At 42.6% G+C, this 24785-nt stretch overlaps 1 protein-coding gene across 1 annotated transcript in view; it reads left to right on the top strand.

Moving 5' to 3' along the window:
- Positions 1 to 24785, top strand: part of LOC132380687 (deleted in malignant brain tumors 1 protein-like) — a 78098-nt gene that overhangs the window by 37634 nt on the left and 15679 nt on the right. The window contains exons 13-17 of the mRNA XM_059949673.1: positions 2890 to 3078; positions 4803 to 5117; positions 6828 to 7142; positions 8004 to 8318; positions 22722 to 23036. Coding sequence (XP_059805656.1) covers positions 2890 to 3078; positions 4803 to 5117; positions 6828 to 7142; positions 8004 to 8318; positions 22722 to 23036 — 1449 coding nt within the window. The remainder of the gene's footprint in view (positions 1 to 2889; positions 3079 to 4802; positions 5118 to 6827; positions 7143 to 8003; positions 8319 to 22721; positions 23037 to 24785) is intronic.

Raw genomic sequence — 24785 nt, 5'->3', positions numbered from 1 at the left:
GACCTCACTATCCGCTGCATGGTCTTGGGATCTGAGATGGTGCAATTTCCGAACCAGGCAGTGATGCAGCTACTCAGGATGCTCTCAATACAACCCCTGTAGAATGTGATGAGGATGGGGGGTGGGAGATGGACTTTCCTCAGCATTCGCAGAACGTAGAGTCGCTGTTGGGCTTTCTTTGCTATGGAGCTGGTGTTGAGGGACCAGGTGAGATTCTCCGCCGGGTGAACACCCAAGACAGTTGGTGCTCTTAACGATCTCTACAGAGGAGCCGTCGATGTTCAGCGGAGAGTGGTCGCTCCGTGCCCTCCTGAAGCCAACAACCATGTCTTTTGTTTTGTTCAAACTCAGAAACAGGTTGTTGGCTCTGCACCAGTCCGTTAACCGCTGCACCTCCTCTCTGTAAACTGACTCGTCGTTCTTGCTGATGAGACCCACCACGTTCGTGGCATCGGCAAACTTGATGATGTGGTTCGAGCTGTGCGTTGCAGCACAGTCGTGGGTCAGCAGAGTGAACAACAGTGGACTGAGCACACAGCCCTGCGTGCTCAGTGTGATGGTGTTGGAGATGCTGCTCCCGATCAGGACTGACTGAGGTCTCCCAGTCAGGAAGTCTAGTATCCAATTGCAGAGGGAGGTGTTCAGGCCCAGAAGGCTCAGTTTTCCAATCAGTTTCTGAGGGATGGTTGTGTTGAATGCTGAACTGAAATCTATTAACAGCATTCGACCGTACGTGTCTTTTTTGTCCAGATGTGTTAGGGCCAGGTGGAGGGTGGTGGCAATGGTGTCATCTGTTGAGCGGTTGGGACGGTACGCAAACCGCAGGGGTTCCAGTGATGGGGGCATCAGGGTCTTGATATGCCTCATGATGAGCCTCTCGAAACATTTCATGATGATGGATGTGAGTGCAACGGGCCGGTAGTCATTTCGACACGACACTGAAGAGTTCTTCGGCACGGGGACGATGGTGGCGGCCTTGAAGCATGTTGGAATGGTGCCGCTGCTCAGTGAGATGTTGAAAATGTCAGTGAGAATATCTGCTAGCTGGTCTGCACATCCTCTGAGCACTCTGCAGGCTTCCGTGGGTTGACGCTGCACAGGGTTCTTCTCACATCGGCCAAGGTGAGACACAGCACCTGTTCATTTGTAGGAGGGGTGGACGTCCTCTCCGCCACTTAATTTCCCCCCTCAAAACGGGCGTAGAAGTTATTTAGCGCATCTGGGACGGAGGCATCGCTTGCACAGTCAGGTGATGTTGTCCTGTAATTGGTGATGTCCTGGATGCCCTTCCATATGCGCTGCGTGTCGCCGCTGTCCTGGAAGTGGCTATGGATTCGCTGGGTGTGTGCACGCTTTGCCCCTCTGATGGTCCTTGACAGTTTGGCCCTTGCTGTTGATAGGGCTGCCTTGTCGTCTGCTGTGAAGGCGGAGTCACGGGTCCTTAGCAGCGCACGCACCTCCGTGGTCATCCTTGGCCTCTGGTTAGCGCATACAGTGATGGTCCTCATCAGAGTAACATCATCAATACACTTGTTGATGTAGCTGGTCACTGATGCTGTGTACATCTCTAAATTGGTAGAGTCGCCATCGGTTACAGCCTTCCTGAACATGTGCCAGTCAGTGTTCTCAAAGCATTCTTGAAGAGCACAGATGGCTCCTGCTGGCCAGGTTTTCACCTGCTTCTGAACCGTGTGCTGGGATTAGCATAACGGAGATGTGGTCTGAGTAACCGAGGTGGGGGCGGGGCTCTGACCCGTACGCGTCGGGGATGTTTGTGTAAACCAGGTCCAATGCGTTCTCCCCCCTCGGTGCAAGGTCCAAATACTGACGGAATTTGGGGAGCGCTGACTTGAGGTTCGCGTGGTTAAAATCACCGGCAACAATAAACAGTCCATCAGGGTGTGCATTCTGCAGTTCGCTAATAGCCCTGTACAGTTCACAGAGCGCCTCCTTAGTATTAGCGCTGGGGAGAATGTACACATCGAATATAAGGACAGAGGTGAACTCCGTGGCAAATAAAATGGTCTGCATCGAACTGGAACAAACTCCACTAACGATGAGCAGCGTCTGGAAACCAGCACAAAGTTCTTACGCCATTCCGTATTGATGGAAACACACAAGCCACCACCGCGAGTCTTACCAGAGAGAGCTGCGTCCCTTTCCGCACGAAACAAGGCGAGCCCGTCCAGCTGAACGGCGGCGTCCGAAATTACACCAGTGAGCCATGTTTCCGTAAAAACGTACGCTCAGCAGACTCTGTACTCCCGCCGAAAATTTCTTTGGAGTCGGATGTAGTCCAATTTATTGTCCAGGGAGCGGACATTGGAGAGCAGAATGGACGGGAGAGCTGGCCGGCTAGGGTTTGCTCTTTGCCTGGCACGGACCGCTGCCCGCTTGCCTCTCTTCCGTTTCCTCGCACATCGCTGCCAGCATCAGGCGACTCTGAGGTTTGTAGGCCCGTTCTCCTCAGCAAGCCGAGGTCACGTAATTTTACCAGCAGATATTCGTGAAGGTTTGTTTTTGGGCGATCTCTGTATTGTAGTAGTATCTGGCGATGGTAGATAGTCGCTCTGTTATCCATGTGCCCTAATCTAAAATTGTGTATCAAATTTAAATTAGAATATTGAAGTAACACCAGGTCTGAAAGGCCGCTGCTACCATGCCGCGCTGCCTGATGGGAAACCATAAGCTATCTTATGTATTTATATTGATTGTGTTTTGTTATTGTGCTTTTCTATTTTTTCTGTTGTTATTGTACTGTACCGGATCCCGGTTAATAATTATTTCCTTCTCTCTCGCACTTGTCTTCTAGAAATGAGATTAAACAATCTTGACATCTCCCTATGCTATATTTACCACCCTATCAACCTGTGTTCTGTTTCTTTTCAGAACTGGATATAAGACTGGTTGGCCGCAGCGATCGTTGTTCAGGAAGGGTGGAGGTGAATTACAATGGACAGTGGGGGACGGTGTGTGACCGAGACTGGGACACTGCAGACGCCCAGGTTGTCTGCCATCAGTTGGGTTGCGGCGCTCACTCATCAGCATTTCAGGGTGCCCATTTCGGGCAAGGCAGCGGCAACATTTGGATGACCGATGTCGCCTGTGTTGGGAATGAACTTTCCCTTTGGGAATGCCCCTTCCCAGGATGGGAGACTAACAATTGCGATCATGGGAATGACGCAGGAGTGGAGTGTGTGGATGGCAAGCATATGATTCTTTGTTCCAATTGATAGAGCTTCCGCCTGATAATTTGCACGTACTACTGCTAATGATAATGTATATTATTTATTTAATATATTTTATTCACCATTGCCTCCCCCTCGTAAAATTATGATAATGACTGTCTGCATTTAATGTCTACTTGTCCATAGAGTGGAATAGATCATATCTCTGTGCTCTGCCTGTTCTTATGTTGCACTGCTTTACCTTCTATGTTCTGCTCAAGTAGAGGCTCCAATGCACAGGATCAACAACGGCTGCAGAGAGCTGCAGCAGATAGAACAGAGAACAGTAGAGCACTGAAATAGGTCCTTCCGCCCACAATGTCATGACGAACTAAATAAATTAGTAATTAAAAGGCCAACTAAGCGATTCTATTCTGCCTACACAATGCCCTTATCCTTCGATTTCCCTCACATTCATGTGCGTATTTAAACTTATCTTAGAAGTCCCTAATTTGTCAGCCTCAACCACCATCCCAGGCAGTGCATTGCATTCTCTGTGTGAAAGGCTTGTTATTAAAACGGTCTCCGGTCTCTATCATACCAACATGATGCTCCCCGGAGAAGCATTGAAACAACATCTAACAATATACTGCTCAAGCCATACACTTATGAGAGCCCTTTGCACCTATTTATATGGAAGCTACAAATAATATTGTTGGGAGACTACAATGGAGCGCTATTGCAGAATGCATTCCTGTCCGAGAAACTACTGTCAAACGTAATCACTTATTACAGAATATTACAGGATAATGTAAATCAGATGTTCACTGTTGTACGAAGCAAGATCCCTCCTATTGTTTGGCTCACATCATTGTCTCAGATATCGTGGCCAAAAATAAGGAACAGAAGGTATACGGTTAAGTTTAGGCTTACTAATTTGTAAGCATGCTAGGTCTGCGCTGGAAGCGTGGCAATAATTGCAGGCTACCCTCAGCACAATTTTCGCTGACTTGATTTGACGCAAACTATGCAATCACAAGAGATTTTCCAGATGCTGGAAATCCAGATGAACTGGAGGAACACAGCAGGTCAAGCATCATCGGGACTGGAAACGAAGGAGAAAGATGTCAGAATAAGAAGGTGGGAGGAGGGAAGGATGACAAGTTAGAAGGTGAAGCCAGGTGTGTGTGGGAGGGAGAATGAAGTAAGAAGTTAAGGGGTGATAGGTGGAAATGTCAAAGGGCTAGAGAAGGAATTTGATAGAACAGGAGAGTAGACTGTCGGAGAAAAGGAAGAAGGAGGGGCACGGGGTAGGTGATAGGCCTGTGAGGAGAAGAGATGTCGCGAGAGAACAGAAGAGAAGAAAAGGGAAAGGGACGTGGAAAATTACGGAAAGAGAGCTTTCATCATCATTTCATCAGATTTCAAGCCACCGAAACGAAATATGAGATGTTGCTCTTCCAATCTGAGAGTGGCCTCATCGTGGCAGTAGAGGAGGCCATCCACCGGCATCGCATTTTACTGTATGTTTGGAAATGACAAAGAAAGCTATTCTTTAAACTCCACTCTTTAGAACTGAAAGTTGTGGAAATATCAAAAATGACAAGTCACTGTCCTCTTTCCTTTTCATTTCAGAACTAGATCTGAGGCTCGTTGGTGGCAGTGATCATTGCTCAGGAAGAGTGGAGGTGAATTACAATGGGCAGTGGGGGTCCATCTGCGGCGACGGCTGGGACAAGGAGGACGCCCAAGTTGTCTGTAAGCAGCAGGGATGCGGCCTTCGGGCAGCAGCAATAGCGAGCTCCCACTTTGGGCGAGGCAGCGGGAAAATTTGGATGGACAAAGTCGCATGCAATGGAAATGAATCTTCCATTTGGGAATGTGCCTTCGAAGGATGGGGAATTAAAAACTGCGTTCACAGGGAAGATGCGGGAGTCAACTGTACGGACGGCAAGTACTATGAAAACAACTGAATGGGGATCTTCGTTCATGTTTTCCATGTGCAATTAATGATAGCATACTATCATGTTATTTACATCAATGAAATCTAATCTGTGACGAACGTTGCATAGCTAACTGTGCAAGCACGTAATGCCCATCTTTCTATCATTTGGAAAAGATGGTGATGCGTCACATTGTTCATTGCCATCTTTCCAAAATTATGTACAGTACTATGCAACAGTCTTAAGGACAGCCATATATGCCTACAGTGCCTAAGACACTCAGGCACAGATATACATCTAGAGTTCCTTAACACAGTACAGTACAAAATGCTGGAAAAACTCAGAAGGAGAGGCGGCATCCTGAAGAAGAATCTCAACCCGCAAAATCGACTGTCCATTTCCATAGATGCTGTTTGGCCTGCTGAGTTCCTCCAGCATTTTGAATATGTTGCCTGCAGTCTTTCCAGATTAATTACGACTTTTCTGCAACAGGATGAACACAATTGTCAAGTACTGTCTCTCCAATCACTTGTACATCTGCAACATAATGATCCAACTCCTCAACTCAAGCCAAGTCAAGTCAACATGTATACCACCAAACAAAACAAAATTTCTCCGGACAAGGGTGAAAAGCACAGTAGTACACATAATACACTCCTAACACACACATATAACACACAATAACTGAGGAAAGTAAGAATAAAATCTACAAATGAATTATGCATACTACAAACTGACATTAGGCGCGCCTCAGAATTAATTAAAATTATTAAAAGACATCAAACCCTTGACGGTTAATTTTTTAACATTGTGTAAAAGCAGATCACAACAGGACAGAGCAGCACAGAATACATAATTCTGTGCTGCACAGAAACCCAACTGGTTTGTGCAGATCTGGTCTTCTGCCTCGTGCCATCTGCTTGGATTTGGACCATATTCCTCCAAAATCCTTCTCACCGATCTACCTATCCAAGCTTCTTTTAAATATTGCAATTGAACCCGTATCTACCATTTCGCCAGGCAGCTTGTTCCACAACCGTAGCATCCCCTGAGTCCAGTATGAAAGAATGAACCAAACCAAGAAATCCAGCATATAATTGTGCTGAAATCTATAGCAAGTGCAAATAATGTGTAATTGGTTATCTATACCGAGTAACCCCTATAGCGGGTATATTGCTTACACTTGACACATAGACTACGGTAGTGCATTAAGACCTCTTGCTTGACACCTCAGTTAACGGAGATGCGTTTATACAGTTAGATGACACGTCCTACGAGTGCTTGGCTCTCGTGTTTTCTATTTATTTTTAATATAAATTTCAAAATAGGGCCATTCGGGCTTTCGACCCGCGCCGACCAGCAATCCACCATTACCCCTGCTCCCCGCTATGAAGCCAGCCTAATCACGGGACAGTTTGTAATGACCAGTCAACCTACTAACCTGGACGCCTTTGGGCTGTGGGAGGAAACCGAAGCACTGGGAGGAAACATACGCATTCCATAGAGAGGACGTACTCCTTATAAAGGAAGTCGGATTGAACTCCAAACTCAGACGCCTCATGGGGTAATAGCGTCGTGCTACGCTACACTACCGTGGCGCTCCATTTACTGAAATATCATGGTTAGAAACAACGATTGGTCTTTCAGATGAAGGTAGTCAAGCCCATTAGGTCTGACGGTCGTTAAAAAGTAATTTATACTTTCTGCTTCATGCCAGAACTTGATATAAGGCTCGTAGGCGGCAGCAGTAATTGTTCGGGGAGAGTGGAGCTGAACTACAATGGACAATGGGGGACAGTTTGCGACAAAGCTTGGGACTTGGGAGACGCCCAGGTCGTTTGTCACCGGCTGGGTTGTGGCTCTGCCGCGTCGGCCTTTCGTGGAGCCTACTTCGGGGAAGGGAGCGGGAAAACCTGGATGGACGATGTTGTGTGCAGAGGGAACGAATCTTCGCTTTGGGAGTGCGCCTTCAAAGGATGGGGGATTACCAACTGCGGTCACGAAAGAGATGCAGGAGTGAAGTGCGAAGACGGCAAGTATATTTTTTACAACTTGAAATGCTCCGAGAAGTATGCGTTAGTAACAACATTAAAGTCAGAGTGGAGTTTATTAAAATATGCAGAGGTACTTGCATACATAGCTGCAATAAAAAGCTTGCACCAACATCACAGGCATAACACATCATCGCAAAACATTCACAAGAAACATAAATTCAACATAAACGCATGACTGATACAGCGCGAAACAGGTCCTTCGGCCGTTTGAACCACACCACCCTAGCCCTTCGAATTAACCCTAGACTAATCGCAGGACAATTCACAATGGCAAATTAATCGACGCACCTTTGGACTTACGTCTTTGGAAACTGGACTGCCTGGAGAAAACCCACTCATTCCACGGAGATGACGTACAGACGCTTTACAATTGTATATATTATATGGGGCAAGTGGAAGAGTATGAGTACCAAGAGCGGAGAAAGATGGTGGGGGGGGAGGGTAGTGCCGGTGCAGATACACTCAGCTCTGAGACATGAAGCAAAGTCATTTGATTCCCAACAATTAGCTTACTTATGATTGCAGAATGTCACTCTGCTGCTGCCCACACCCTGCCTTCTCGTTTTATTTTTTCCGACCATGATTTCCCTCTCCGTGCAATTTTCCCATTCTCAGTCCCCAGGAGTCCCAAATCAGAATCAGGGTTTTAGGGTTTTTTCTCTCACACGTGTAATGAAAGTTGTGTGTGTATATATATAAGATAAATATAGGTATAGATATAGATATTGATATTGATAGATAATAGATAAATAGAACTGCCACGGGGAGAATTGAGGAATATAACAGAAAGACATGCTATTCTCAAAATGACGAAATTTATTCTTTCCGTTGCATTCCAGAGCTGCGTGTCAGGCTAGTAGAAGGCGGAAATCATTGTTCGGGGCGAGTGGAGGTGAACTATAATGGAGAATGGGGGACAGTATGCCACGATGGTTGGGACATGGAGGTCGCTAAGGTTGTTTGCAATCAGCTTGGTTGCGGCTCGCCAATCTCCGTACTGCCAGGAGCACACTTCGGGCGAGGGAATGGTGTAATATGGATGGACGACCTGGCATGCACTGGGAATGAATCTTCCCTGTGGGAATGCTCGTTTTCCGGATGGGGGATTCACAACTGCAAACACTGGGAAGATGTTGCAGTGAACTGTACAGAAGGCAAGTGCATCATCTTAGAATTCAATGGGGACTTCAGTTCACGCGAGCCATTTGCCATTGACATTGAATGGGGTTTATCGTATTACTTACACTTCTAGAGTTACCAAGTAATATAGAATGAAAACAGGACTTTCGGTCCAAATGGTCCATGCTCACGGTGCAAGGCCCTCTAAACCTTTCCAATCCACATAGTTATCTTGATGGCTTTTAAATGTTGTTAATGGCCCCGCCTCCACCACTATTCCTGGCAGCTCATTCCAAATACGCACGTGAAGCAGATCCCGATGTCTGTTTTAAATCCCTTGCATCTGATTTTAAACAATTTTATGTATTTTTTATTATTGCGATGCAGCGTGGAATAGACCCTTCCGGCCCTTCAACAAATCGAACAATCTCCTGATTTAATCCTAGCCTAATCACGAGGCAATTAACCTACCAACTGGTATGTCTTTCGACTACGGGAGGAAACTTTTTATAGGTAGTGGCGGGAATTGGCCCGGGTTGCTTTTAATGCAGAACATTCAAAGTTGAACTTTCAAAGCTGAAAGTAAAATGTATTATCAGAGTACATACATGTCACCACATACAACCCTGAGAATTTTTTTTTTCTGCGGGCATACTTAGCAAATCTACAGAACAATAACTATAAACGTCAGGAACTATAAACTGTAAGCAAACTGTGCAAATGCAGATAGAAATAAATAACAATAAACAATAACCATGAAAGAACAATATAACAGAGTTCTTAAATGAATATAGATATCCATTTTTGTTCAAGAGTCTGATGGTTGAAGGGTAGTAACAGTTCTTGCATCTGGTGGTACGAGTCCCGAGGCACCTGTACCTTCTCCTAGATGGCAGTAGAGAAAGAGCATTGCCTGGGTGGTGAGAATCTTTGATGACGGATGCTGTTTTTCTACGGCAATGTATGATGTAGATGTGCTCAATATTTGGGAAGGTTTTACCCGTGATGTTTTGGGCTGAATCCACTGCCTTTTAGTTCCGCTCGGAGGGATTCATGTTCCTATACCGGGCCGTAATGCAGCCAGTCAGCACATTTTCTATCACACATCTATAGACGTTTGCCAAGGTTTTCGATGGTATGCTGAACCTCCACAGAATGCTGAGGAAGTGAAGGCGCTGTTGTGCTTTCTTTGCCATAATATTGATATGATGGGTCCATTGTGCCAACCACTATACTAACATGCTTCCCGCTTGTTTATAGCACCCCATTCCCTCGGCCCTGTATCATGTTAATTACCTCTATCAAGTCGTCCTTCAGACTCCTGCGTTCTAGGGAATAAAGTCCAAGTCCACAGTACCACTCCTAATATGATTCAGACCCCAAAGGCCAGTCAATATGTTGATAAATCTTTTCTGGGTCATTTCTAGCTTAATAATATATTCTCCAATAATATGATGACCAACACAGCACAGGATATTCCAAACACGGTCTCATCAATGCCATTCTCCTCACGTTATGAAGGCTTTTTCACCCACAGAACCTCTGCTGCTGAATTTTTTGGTTTGATTTTTCGTACTATTCTCTTTAAACTTTAACCTCTCGAACCTATACTTTTAAATCAGGCCCTCTAGTCCTCTCAACCGCGCGTAAATTCTCTCCTCGCCATTTCCAACACTTTTCCCATAATAGGAGGGTGAGCAAAGCTATATACAATGTTCTAAGTGTGGCCTCACCATTGAAACTCCAACATAATTTGCCAATTCACATATTCCGTCCCTTGACTGATGAAGGCCAAAGCCACCACCCTGACTACACGCGACACCGCTCTCAATGAACTATGAACTTGTATTCCTAAATCGCTCTGTTCCATTGCATTCCTGAATGCCCTGTCATTTATAGTATAACTCTTTAAGCTGTTTTTTCTCCCCAAAGTGCATCATCTCACACCTATCAGTACTGAAATTCATTTGCTAATGCACGGACGACTTCCCGAACTCATCAAGATCTCATTGTAATCGCCGGTAAGCCTGCTCAGTATGAGTAACCTCTCCCAATTTCACGAATTTCGCAAGATTAGTAAGTCTTTTCCAAACCATTTGTATAGCTGTCGTGTCTAAAAATTTTGCACAGTACTGTAGGAATTTTACGTAGTGCACTGTACTGATGCCATGGAAAAAAAGAACAAATTTCATGACTTATGTGAATGATGCTACGCCGGATTCTGATATAGGCCTCTATTGTGGACTGAGAATGGGAAGATGGACAGGAAAGAGGAATCATGTTGGGTAAAGGAGAAGAGAGAAAGGACGGAGCAGGAAACACCAGAGAGACATTCCATAACGATAAATAAACCAATTGTTTGAAATCAAATTACCTTGCATGCTGTTTCAGGCCTGGGTGTGTTTACACCCTCAAAACGTGCCCATCTACCATGGCAAGCCATTTGTGCCGCCTGTTCCACACCCCTTCCATGGAGCTCCACCTTCACCATTCCCAACACCCTTTACTTTCGCTAAATTTACAAGCTCACTCTCCATTTCACGTTCACAAATACAGTACTGTGCAAGTCTTTTGCACGTTAAGTACATATATGTGCCCAGGAGTTCTGCACAGTACTGTTGATAATGAAATCCAAGTGTCCCAATGCACACAATTAGTCATTTGTCCCCATTCTGATTATTATCTGAACAACCAAATTTTGTTTCTTAACTCCGAGCCAATTTTGAATCTTCTGAACTGCTTCTTTGGGAAATAAACTACTTGTCCAACCAGCCACGGGGCACATAATTGAAGGCCTTTCCCAAGTCTAAATAGACAACAGCTATTGCGCTGCCCTCATCTACTTTTTGCTTATAGATGTAGAACAGTATCGCGCAGGAATATACACTTCAGCCCACATGCTGTCGAAATAATCAAATAAGTAATGAAATGGCCGACTAAACTCATCTTATCTGCCTTCACAATGCTGATAATTTTCCATTTTCCTCACATTCATGTGCTAATCGAAACATCTCTTAAAAGTCTGTAACGTTTCTGCCTGTACTCCGACCCCAAGCAGAACATTTCAGGCAATCAGCCCTCTCTGTATTAAAAGCATACCCCTCACATCTCCTTTGAAATGACCACCTATCAGCTGAAGTGCATGCCCTCTGTTAGTAGACATTTTAACCTTTAGAAAAAGATATTGTCTGTCTACACAATCTGTGCCTCTCATAATCTTATAAACTTTCATCAGATCTCACTTTAGTCACCAGCGCTCTGAAAAAAAAACATCCCAAGTTTGTCTTACGGCTCTATTCTAGAGCTTTGCTGAGCATGATTTCCAACGCACCACACCACGCTCACTACATAAACACGAGAAAATCTGCAGATGCTGAAAATCCAAAGCAATACACGCACGATGCTGAAGGCGACCAGCTGGCCAAGCAACATTCGACAGTTGGGGCCGAGACAACTTCATCATACTCTGTTGATCCAATACGATGGTAGATCTTCTCCCTCAGAATTGCTTCCAGTAACCTACCACTACTGCTGTCAGGCCAACCTCCCTGTTGTTTCTTGGCGTGTCCTTGCTGCTGTTTATAAATACCGGAACAGTATAAGCCTTCATTCCATAATCGGGAATTCACCGGTTGCTAACGATGAAGAAAACATCTCTGCACCGACCTCCTCAATTTCATCATTAGCCTCCGAAAAAAGTCCTAGGTATTTACTATCAGGTCCTAGGGATTTGTCCACTTAAGCGACTTGTGATGCTGGAGATACTTCTCCCTGTTATTGAATTGAGTTATTTCTTATATCCTTCACATACATGAGGAATAAAAAAAATTCTGTTCAAATCATTTTAATATTATTATTCAAAAATAACACAGGTACATAGAAGTAACAACTTACATGCCTCAAAAAAATTTATCTTAAAGATTGAAAATTTTTGTCAATAAAAAAAGAACCCTACATAGCAAGAAATGTGTGAGAGAAAAAAAAGTCGCATTGGGGGTACAACCCCAGAGCCCTGCGTCATACAAAAGCTTCTAAAAATAAACAGCAAACCGCCAACAAGAAAGAAAATACATCAAAAAAAAATTACACTTAGATCGTGGAGGAAATCTATCAGTTAACTGAAATGATAATACCGAGCAAATGAGCCCCATCTCTTTTCAAAATCAAATAAAGGTTCAAAGGTTCGACTTCTAATTTTCTCCAAACTAAGACAAAACACAAACTAAGACACAACATCACTTGAGAGAACCATTGTGACAAAGTAGGAGCTGCTATATCGTTCCATTTCAACAAGATGGCCCACCTAGCTATCAATGTAACAAACGCAATAACATGTTGGTCGGACACAGAAATACCATGGATATTTTGAGGAATTATTCCACAAAGCACATTCAATTTATTAGGTTGTATGTTGATTCTGAGTGCTTTAGAAATTGTCGAAAAACTCTTTTAATATAGAACATGACTAGAACATACCTGTCAGTGTAGCTATCTCAATTTTACATCGATCACAATACTAGTCAACATTGGGAAATATTTTAGAAAGTCTCTCCTTCGTCAAATGGTAACGACGTACAATTTTAAATTGAATCAGTGAATGACTGGCACAGATCGAAGAAGAGTTAACCAGCTTCAGAATCAGTATCCAATCCTCCCATGTAAAAGTCAAATTGAGTTCCTTCTCCCAATCCTGTTTAATCTTAAGTGAAGGACGCTTATCCCATTGTAATAATAAATTATAAATTCTTCCAATAGAACCTTTTATCGAAGGGTTCCTATTCATAATAGTATCTAACAATTCAGCCTCCAATATGCAAGGAAAATTGCTTAACTATTTTTGTAAAAAATGTCTAACTTGAAGATATTGTAAAAAGTGTGAATATGAGAAAGAATATTTATCGACTTGTTGTTCAAAAGGCATCAATCTGCCTTCTTTAAATAAATCCAAAAAAGAATTAAAACCTTTATTTTTCCAAAGTAAAAAAAAAGAATCACTCCAGGGAGGTTTAAAATTTGTTTAAATTTTTTTTTAGTTCCCCGACTCCATTCTACATCTATTGTTGCTGGTTCGTAACATAAAAAAATTGGTGGCTCATCCGGGATCAGACCAATTTGGAGCTTATTGGTTAAATAATGATCTGGAATAAAAATCTTTACATGATGATTCCGTCTAAATGTGCAATGTGCAATCATAGTAATTTATAATTATGTATAATAAATAGAACCGTCAATCTAACGTAGAAATACACTCAAATCAGCATGAGTTAATCAGTCTGATGGCCTGGTGGAAGAAGCTGTCCCGGTGCCTGTTACTCCTGGCTTTTATGCTGTGGTACCATTTCCCGGATGGTAGAAGCTGGAATAGATTGTGGTTGGATTGATTCGGGTACCCAATACTCCTTCAGGCCATTTTATAACACCAGTCTTTGTAGATGTCCTGAATCATGGGATGTCCGCACCACTCAGCAGAATCCTGCGATAAAGGGAGTTAAAGATTCCATACCAGGCGTTGAAGCAGCTAGTCAGGATGCTCTCAGTTTAGCCCCTGTAGAAAGTTCTTAAGATCTGGGACCCAGTCTTAACTTCCTCAACCATCTGAGGTGTAAAAGGCACTGTTGTGCCTTTTTCACCTCACAACAGGTTTGTACAGACCACGTGACGTCCTCAGTGACGTGGATGCCGAGGAACATTACGCTGTTTACCTTCTCAACCCCAGATCCACTGGTGTCAATAGGGGTTAGCCCGTCTTCATTCCTCCTGTAATCTACAACCAGCTCCCTTTCTTTCGCGACATTCAGTGAGTGGTTGTTCTCTTGAGATCACTGTTTCAGAGAGATGACCTCTTCCCTGTAGGCTACCTTGTGATTGTTTGAGGTTAGGCCTATCAATGTAGTGTCGTCGGCAAATTTAATTAGCAGATTAGGGTTGTGGATGGCGACACAGTCATGGGTATTCAGGGAATAAATGAGGGAAATGTACAGCCCTGAGGGGCTCCTGTGTTGAGAGTCGGAGGGGTGGATGTGAGGGAGGTGAGGGAGCAGATTCTTACTACCAGCTGGCGTTCTGACAGGAAGCCCAGTATTCGGCTGCACAAGGCAGGGTCAAGGCTGAGTTCTCTGAGCTTCCTGTCGAGCTTGAATGGAATTATGATGTTGAATGCTGAACTGCAGTTCAAGAACAGCATTCTCACATAAGGTATTTTGAATGTAGGAAGATTGATAATACGATTGTATATGCCGTTAATACTGTTGAAAATTAGTTTTTCAGTAGACAACGGCGTGACCCGCTGTGGCACCCTTTGACAGAAAGGTCGTGCAGTCTGATGTGACTAGAATGCACATTAAATTTTCCTGAATGCTATTGGTGTTGCTTTGCTATGGAAATTGAAGAATAAAAACCAGTTTATTAAAGAAGAAAGACGCATAGCAAGGCAAATATTGCTCCTCCTAGTTTAAGGAAGGACACTTCTGATGGCAACATTTCTGGTTGGTCTGCCACCCTTGTGCCTCTTGTTATTCTGGAGACGTGCAGTCCTTTCATGTGCTGTCTCTTCATCTCTTCTGCTGTTTGTTCCTTGTCTCTGATCCTGGAGACGTGCATTTCTCAGCTCCTTTGTCTCTTCCTCTCTCCTCCTTCTGTGCCTGTTGTTGTCATTCTGGAGACGTGCATGCCTCTCCTCCTCTGTCCCTTCTTCACTCATCTTTTTTATCCTGACTCTTTGATCCTGGAGTCGTTCGGCCCTGGTCTCATCCGATTCTTGTTCTCTTCCTCTCCTTTCCGCTTCCCGATGATGTTTGGCGTCCCCCTTCTCTTTCCACACGGTATAATTAGGCTGACCATATTTTTTTACCCTAATGCTAGATAGAAGATATGCAGCAGTAATACCAAAGGAAGCTGATTATTCTTGATAATGTGGGCTGTCCTAAATGGACATGATACAGTCACCTTTGTCCTTTGACCGCAGCAAAGGGTTTTATGGGTGCCTCGAAGTACGTCATTACGGGTTACGGGATCTTCTGTCGTGCTTAAATTTAGAGATCCGATCTTCAGTTTTCGAATGTAGTCAAGACTTTTATACATTGCGGTGACTATTTTTGAGTTATTTTCAAAACCTTTGATTTGTTGTAAAAGTACAGATGGTGGCTAATAATATATTTTATTATTTGATAACGGTTCCCCCCTCCCCCCACCTTTTTTTCTTGCTTTTCCTAACAGCTCTGACTTTGTTAGGGGGTCTAGACTTTTTTCTGTATACCAATTTTTAAAATATTTCAATATTACGATTTAATTTATTTTTATGATTTTATACAGGGTTTTGTGATTGTAACAGTATTTTAATACAGTGATTTTTTTTTTACTTCTTGTACTCTATTCCTTTATGCAGTAACCAATATAAATACTGAAAGAGAAGTGCGTCAATACAATAAGATTTAGTGATCTCTTATTGATGGTTGGCAGTTAGATCTGTCCCAAACCTGCACATGCTGATAATGATATGTGAAAGCTCGAAATAGAGCTGCCCTGTCCTTTTGCTCAGGTTGGTGTCACTGCTGTGGCCAGCTGTGTACATGCGTCGTGGTGTCGCGTCCCTATCCATGATAGCGTATCAGCTCTTGGGTGAAAGGCAGCCTGTTGATTTTTTATGAATGAGCAATTTTAGATGAATCTATAACCCTGAATTTTGCCTCCATTCTGTAGGTTAGCGCATTTTAAGTCGATTTAGCCAAAAAAAAAAAGTGCCGCTGCAATGCACCGTTTGCGCTACTTGGAAGTCACAAACAGACAGACAGACAAAGCATGAGAGTTTTAGTAGTATATAGATTACATCTGTGACTACCGGGTCAATAAGGTTAAATTCCTTGACATTAATATAGTAGATTAACAGCATGTAAGCGCCATTCCAAATAGGCACTACTTTCTTAGAGGTTTGCGCAGATTCAGCATGCCATCTAAATCTTTGACAAACTTATATATATGGACATAGAGAGCATTCTAGCATTCTGGCATTATGGCCTAGTATGAAAACACTGATACCCAAGAGCAGTTAACAAAATGTGGTTGTCACAGTTAATCTATCACAGGAAATGCCTTCCCCTACCATTGAGTACATTTACAAGGAGCGGTCACGCATGAAAGCAGCATCTATCGTCAAAGACCACCAAATACGCCATGCATTCTTCTCATAGATACCATCGGGAAGGAGGTACAGTAATCTTAGGTCTCACAGCATTAGGTTCAGAAATAATTATTATCATTCATCGATCAGGCTCCTTAACCAGTAGGGATAAATCCCCTCAACACTGATCTGATTCCACAACCTATGGACTAATTTTCACGGACTCTCAGTACTAATTAATTAATTATCTATCTATCTTTCTATCTATCTATCTATCTATCTATCTATCTATCTATCTATCTATCTATCTATTTACTTCTTATCATTGTTTTTTTTTTCAGCTTAATCTGGTAAAACCTGAGGTACGGGCATAGCCAAGCATGTTCATTTATCAATTGCTAGGAACTTACGGTCAATTCTAGGGGTATTCCGTATTGTGGTTTTCTCAAGATTTACATATTACTGTGTAGCCCTAATTATTTAACGCTATTATGCAGTGCCTTTGGGATGACATCGGTTGTAGATATTACTATCAGGATTATGTTCGTGTTCCAAAGTCTTTCAATTTCCTCTTTTAATTTAGCATATTTCTGCTATTTTTCACATAGATTTCTGTGAGTTATGTATGTTTGGAATGGCTGTATCTATTCAGTAATTTGCTCTTGTTTGTTTGTCCTGTATTATTATACTTGGACAGTTATTATGCATTGTCCTATCTATAATAACAGATCGGTCATAAGATAATTTGTGGGCTTTTGACTTTAAAATTGGATTTATATTTGTAGTAAGTTGTAAACTGCTGCAGAATCCTGTAATGAGTTGGACCTTTCTGATTTTTGTTGGCATTTTCTACATTTATCATCTTGAATTTGTTGGCCGTTTATTAAGGATTTTTGATTTTTTTTGAGTTAACTGCGTGATTCTGTATTGCCACAAGGAACTCTTCTGTTTCTGGGAAGAGGTCTCAAAATCAGAATTAAGTGTTTGACACTTGGTGGTCGATATCTAGTCTGCTCAGATAGCGGGGATGTCTTCTATGGAGGGTCATGCTCTTCCAATGATTAATTTTCTCTTCAATCATGATAATTGCTTTCATTTTCTGGGGTGTATGCTCACTTAAGTTTAGTGGTATGTACTTCTTAACAGAATTGTATATGCTCGCGTGGAGTGCATATTATTATTATCATTATTATTTATTTGCACAGTTTGTCTTCTTTTGCACACATGTTTGTCAGAATTCGTGTGTAGTTTTTCATTGATTATATTTTTTCTTTCACTGTGAATGCCTGCAACGAAATGAATCTCAAGGTAGTGCGTGCTGGCATATACATAACTTGATAATAAATTGAGTTTGAAATTTGGCTTTGACCTTCAGAGGAGTTTGTTCCAAATTCAATAAAATGAGACCAATTTAATTATGTAATTCATCAGCAGAAACGAGTTGGGTGGACAGCCATCTTCCCAGCTGTATGACCCTATGACTCAAATAGCTTTCAGTTTCGTAGTAGATGTCTTTCTTTTGGGTACCATGGTCGATGGGTCTGCAGTTAAGTAAATAACACTGAGCAAATAAAGTTTTAAGTATTCGGTAGACCATTCAAGATGACGCTGGTGATGCATGGTGGCATTTTGGGAGTGGCTCACAAAACTATTATTTATTCTACTAAATATGCTTCATCTAGACTATGAATACTACAATGTGTAGCCTGTGCTTTTGAACTATCTGAACAATCTTGAGTTTTTGTGGTATCCCGAAGGAATCGGTGAATTGGACTCTCAAGAATGCAGATACGGCCATGGCATGCCATTGCTGGAGTGGACCTCGGCTATATTTAAGCGTTAGCGCTTGGGCCTGAGAGAAACGAACCGATCTTTAGCCAATTTAAGTTACGATCCAAATTAAAAGATTCAGGGGTGCGACTGAGTGCAGAGGTCGAGCCGGTAGGCTCCTGGACGAGCTTCCTGTCCAGTTTATGTTCCATGTGTTATTTGTTTACGTTTTAACTGCTTGCATGATTTATTATTTTTTCACACATTCAACGTTTGTCGATGTTCCTTGCCTGGAGTTTGTCGTGAAATCTACTGTGTTTCTTTGTTTTGTGGCTGCCTGCAAAAGATTAATCTCTACGTTATATATGGTATGCATACTTCTATAATAAATAAATGAACTTTGAACTAGTGAACATTTATATATTAATGTGCTGTTCTACAGTACCATCCGGCGTCATTGATACAGAGTTAAATGTCAGTGCGAACCGAGGAACTTGAAGTGGTCACCTGCATTGTTTCTACATTGGTTGACCACCGTATCTGGCAATTAAGTTTGTACAGGGAAGTATCTTAAAGTGGAAAAGCCTTTGAACTGGGGCAGGTCCACGCTCTCGAACTCAGAATTCCAGGTTCAGTGGTAGAAGTAGTCATCACAAATGGGAACTTACTTGGTTGCAAAGGATGACCATGACTTCTTCTGTACCTTATCATATTCTTTGCTCTTCACGGAGCATTGCATAACCAGTTGGATCGAAGTATAGATCTTATCCGCAGGAGCTGACTTTGCATGCTAGGATAGACATGTCTCTATTTCACTGATATATAAGGACAGCCAGTCACCCTCACCTGATTTAGCTCACCTGAAGAAGCCGGGGTACACCGGGGTGTGATGCAAACATCTACTTGGAGACATAGGTGAAAGCTGAGGACCGGTAGAGACTAAAGGTGAACAACTTGCCTCGGAGTGGCCGCGACAAGCCTCTTCCCGGGACATCCCATTCACCCCTTTCATTTCTATAGCAGAGAAAAAAGATTGATGTCACTATTATTTGTTGGGAAAAATCGAGTGTGGATGTGATATCTATTCCCTGACTGAGCAATTATATTGGACAAGAAGGCTTTTATTTCCTGAATACATTTGGGTGTATCTTGTGGACTATGGGAGATGATCATGAAAATTGCTATGAAATTTCCCCATCACGCAGATTTTTTTTTAAATCGCCTGTATTTGTTATTTCAATTCATAATTCAAGTCAGTTAAAATGTTGCACATGATGTAAGCTGAGAAGTGTTGTATCTTGTGCAGGCTTGCCTGGGCATGCTTAGACAGTGTGGATGTTGCATGGCAGGACAGGGTTTAGAAGGGCTATAAATTTCCCTGATGTATGTCGAAATTTGAGGCAGATGCTTCCCAAACTAAGTGATGCCAAGAACAAAGAAGTCAATTTTGTTGATTCACAACTCAAACAGTCCATCAATAACAGACAATTCGAGGAATGTGTTGTGGGGCCGGAGAAAATCGCATAGAAGACATTCAAAGGTATTATTGAAAACTACATGCAGCTGGTTGAAAACATGCTTCCAACATACAAAGCCATGAACTGCAACATGTCACTAAAGATTCATTTTCTGCATTCTCGTTTAGACTTTTTCCTTGCAAATCTTGGCATTGTCTGTGTTGAGCATTGTGATAGATTTCACCAGGACATTGTGATCATGGAGATACGGTATTGAGGCAATTGGAATCCATCAATGCTGGCTTATTATTGTTGGACATGTAATTGAGAAGCCTCAGACACTGAGTACGAAGGAAAATCATCAACAAAACATTTTTAGCTTAGTTGAACTGTTTCAAAGCATCAACACCGAGATGCAATAAACGCATCATACACAATAAAAGTTAATTCCTTGTGTCTCCATTTTCCTACATGATGCAAGTAGCCTGAAATCATATTTGTGTTCAGCTTCCAGCGGTCTGTTATAAACAAAACAAGATTCTAAGGAAGCAAAATGTTCGAAAAAAATGGTATCCATTGTTGTTATCAACTGCAGCGATTTGATATTTGACGCAAAACAGAAAAGGTTCAGTGTTCCTGTCAGGATGTCATTGCATTACTCACTGAGTTATCACTGCGACAAATAAAACAAAATCAAGGGCGAAGTATTCTCCAAAATTGCGCGGAAATCCCACAAAAGGAAACTAAAAATCTGTAAGAAGGGTAAAGGTTAAATACGAGGGCAGATCAGCCAATAATATAAAAGAAGACATAAAAATATTTTCAGCTATATTAAGAGAAAAAAGAAGACATAAAAATATTTTCAGCTATATTAAGAGAAAAATGGAGGTGAGAGTTGATTTTGGACCTTTGAAAAATTATGCTGGTGAGGTAGTAATGGCAGACAAAGAAATGGCTGATGAACCTAATAAGTACTTTTTATCTGTCTTCACTATGGAAGACACTAGCAGTGTGCCAGAAGTCCATGAGTGTGAGGAAGCCGGAGTTATTGCTATTACAAAGGAAAAGTGCTAGGCAAACTCAAAAGTCTGAAGGTGCATAAGTCACCTGATCTAGATGAACTACATTGCAGAGTCCTGAGAGAAGTTACTGAAGAGGTAATGGATACATTGGTTATCATCTTTCATGAATCATTTGATTCCGGCATGAACCGGGAGGACTGGAAGATTGCAAATGTCACTCCACTCTTTAAGAAGGGAGCAAGGCAAAAGAAAGGAAATTATGGGCCAGTTAGCCTAAACTCGGTGGTTGGTAAAGTGTTAGAGTTTATTATTAAGGATGAAGTTTCAAGGTACTCGTCTAATGATAAATAAGTCAAAGTCAGCATGGCTTCTGTAAAGGGAAACCTTGCCCGACCAATCTATTAGAATTCTTCGAGGAAGTAACAAGCAGAGTGGACAAAGGAGAGGCAGCGGATGTCATTTTCAGAAGACGTTTGATCAGCTACCACACATGAGGCTGCCCATATTGCGTTACAGAAAAGATATTGGTATGGATAGCGGAATGGCTGACAGGCAGCGAGTGGGAATAAAAGAGGCCTTTTCTGGTTGTCTGCCGGTGACTATTGGTAGTCCTCAGGGGTCAGTATTAGGACTGCTGATTTTCACATTGTTTCTCAGTGATTTAGATAATAGAATTTACGGCTTTCTGACAAAGTTTGCGGATGATACGAAGATAGGTGTAGGGGTAGGTAGTACGATTGCAGCAGGACTTAGACCAATTGGAAGAATGGGCAAAAATGTTAGATGGAATATAATGTTAGGAAACATATGATAATGCATTTTGGTAAAAGGTGCAATAGTGCCTGTATTATCTAAATCGGGAGAAGGTTCAAGCATCAGAGGTGCAGATGGACCTGGGGTCCTCGTACAAGACTCCCAGAAGGTTAATTCACAGGTTGAGTCTGTGGTAAATAAGGCAAATGCAACTTTGACATTTATTTCAAGGGGAAAAAGATAAAATCAAGGCGATAATGCTGAGGGTCTATAAGACACTAGTCAGACCGCACTTAGAGCATTGTCAACAGTATCTCAGAGAAGATGTGTTGTCATTGGAAAGGGTCCAGAGGAGGTTCATGAGGATGACTCCAGGAAATTAAGGGTTAACATATGAAGAGCTTTTGGCAGCTTTGGTCCTGTATTCACTGAAATTTAGAATGCGTGGGGATCTCATTGAAACCTACCGAATGTTGAAAGGACTAGGTAGGGTGGATGTGGAGAGGATATTTCCTCTGGTGGTCATCCAGAACTATGGGCATAGCCTCAAAACTGAGGGGCAGCCCTTTAGAACAGAGGGTACCAGGATTTTTTAGCCATATTAGTAAGTCTGTGGAATGCTATGCCACAGACTGCGGTGGATCCTAAATCCGCGCGTATATTTAAGGTGGAAGTTGATCATTTACTGATCAGTCAGTGCATCAAAGGATATGGCGAGAAGGTGAATATAAGGGAATCCGGGATGAGCCTTGATGGAATGATGGAAAAGACAGGATGGCTGAATGGTCTAATTCTGCTTCTATGTTATGGTCTTATAGATGATGCGAATCAGGAGAGGTTCGATTGTTTCTCCAGAGAGGCACAGGCTAAGGAAAGATCTAATGAAAGTTTATAAACTTAGAAGCACAGATGCAGCAAAGGGCCGGTTGCTTTATCACAGAGTTGAAATGTGCATTGCCCGAGGGCAAGTACTTATGGTGAAGAGATAGGTTTAAAGAAGATATGCGGGCAAGAATTTTTTCTAAAAAAAATGGTGGATGCCTAGAATGGTCTCCCAGGGGTGGTGCTGGAGGAAAATATAACAGGGGCTTTCAAGAAGAGAGCGTTAGATGGACTCATAAATGTGCAGGAAACACAAGGATATCTACTTACTGTAGGCAGAAGGAACTGGTTTAACTAGGAATATGGTTACTATTTTATTAGTTCTGCACAACATTCTGAACCGAAGGCCCGCTCCTGTGTGGTACTGTTCTATATTCTATACATATTTTTAATCAGTTTGTGCATTATATACAAATTATTCTTTCGATTTCATTTCAGTACTAGATGTAAGGCTCGTGGGTAGTAGCGATCGCTGCTCAGGAAGAGTGGAGGTGAGCTATAATGGAGAATGGGGGACGGTTTGTGACGACGGCTGGGACCATGAAGACGCTAAGGTTGTTTGCAATCAGTTGGGATGCGGCTCTCGCGCAGTGGCGTTTCAAGGAGGGCACTATGGACAAGGGAGCGGAAACATCTGGATGGACGATGCCTCGTGCCGTGGAAACGAGTCTTCTCTCTGGTCCTGCCCCTTCGCCGGATGGGGTAGTAACAACTGCGGTCATGGGGAAGACGCAGGGGTGATGTGTGCGGAAGGCAAGTATATAACTTTGCAGCTGATGGTGTGTCATTGTGTGTGTGTGTGTGTGTGTGTGTGTGTGTGTGTGTGTGTGTGTGTGTGTGTGTGTGTGTGTGCATACAGAGAGAGAGAGAGAGAGAGAGAGGCAGATACACTGTATATGTGCATATATAAATGCATTATCACATACTATATATGCGCTTTTATGTGTGTGCAAATTATAATTACATATAAATGTTACATATATATATGGCTGGATCATTCAATTGCTTAAAATAGAATTACACAGCACAGTAGTATGTCCTTCACCTCAACTCGTCCATGCTGACCAAGATACACATCCAAGCTAATTCCATTTGTCTGAATTTGGCCCTTAAACCTACAGACCTTGTCTATCCGTGTACCAGTCTAGACGTCTTTTTAACGATGTGCCTCCTCTGTCAGCATGTTCCATAAACCCCACCCCATCACCACCTCTGGGTGAGAAAAAACAAAAACAGTTGCCCTAAAATCTGTCTTCTTCTCACTCTAAATAACGGTTTTCCAAACTTTTTTTTATGCAACAGACCCCAACCCATTAACCGAAGGGCAAAAAAGTTGAATATTTGCTGTATTTGTGCTCATAAGTTTACAAACCTGTATCTGGCTTCCTGTCAGCATCTTTTGCTTCAGAGAAAGTAATTCCAACCTACCCAGTTTCTCTTTAGCCATCCAGTCCAGGCGACATTCCTTTGCAACTTTACAGCACTCTATCACTCCCTTTCCAGCTTATTTATATCCGATATATACTATGGCGACTAGACTAGCCACGATGAGGCCATTCTCAGGTTGCAGGAGCAACTCCTCATATTTTGTCTAGGTAGCCTCCAATATAATGGCACGTGCATCGATTTCTCTAACACCCGATAATTCCACCCCCCCACCACCACCACTTCCCCTTTCCTACGCTTTAGTTCCCTACTCTGGCCTCTTACCTCTTCTCCACACCTACCTTTCCTGCTCTTCCTCTTCCCTTCCTTCCAAGGTGCACACTCTTCTGCTATCGGATACCTCTTCTTCAGCCCTTTGTCTTTTCCACCTATCGCCTCCCAGCTTCTTACTTCACCCCTCTCCCACCCATCTGCCATTACATATTTCTATCTAGTGGGTCCTCCTCCTCCTCTCCTCCAACTCAGTCTACTATTTTACCCCATCCTTTCGAGTCCCAAAACACTTACTGCTGATTTATTTCCATAGATGCTGTTTAACTTACTGTGCTATTTCAGCATTTCTGAGTATTGCTCTGAATTTCTGGTATCTTTAAAATCTCCTGTGTTCATAGACTGTGTAAAATACCATTGCTCTCTCTAGATATCATATGAATAACCATATAACCATATAACAATCACAGCACAGAAACAGGCCATCTCGGCCCTCCTAGTCCGTGCCGAACTCTTAATCTCACCTAGTCCCACCTGCCCGTACTCAGCCCATAACCCTCCACTCCTTTCCTGTCCATATCCCTATCTAATTTTACCTTAAATGACACAACTGAACAGGCCTCTACTACTTCTACAGGAAGCTCATTCCACACAGCTATCACTCTCTGAGTAAAGAAATACCCCCTCGTGTTTCCCTTAAACTTCTGCCCCCTAACTCTCAAACCATGTCCTCTCGTTTGAATCTCTCCTGCTCTCAATGCAAACAGCCTATTCACATCAACTCTAGCTATCCCTCTCAAAATTTTAAATACCTCGATCAAATCCCCCCTCAACCTTCTACGCTCC

Source organism: Hypanus sabinus, chromosome 24 (genome assembly GCF_030144855.1).
Source record: "Hypanus sabinus isolate sHypSab1 chromosome 24, sHypSab1.hap1, whole genome shotgun sequence".
Classification (NCBI taxonomy): Eukaryota; Metazoa; Chordata; class Chondrichthyes; order Myliobatiformes; family Dasyatidae; genus Hypanus; species Hypanus sabinus.
This window is presented reverse-complemented; position numbering and strand designations above follow the sequence as displayed.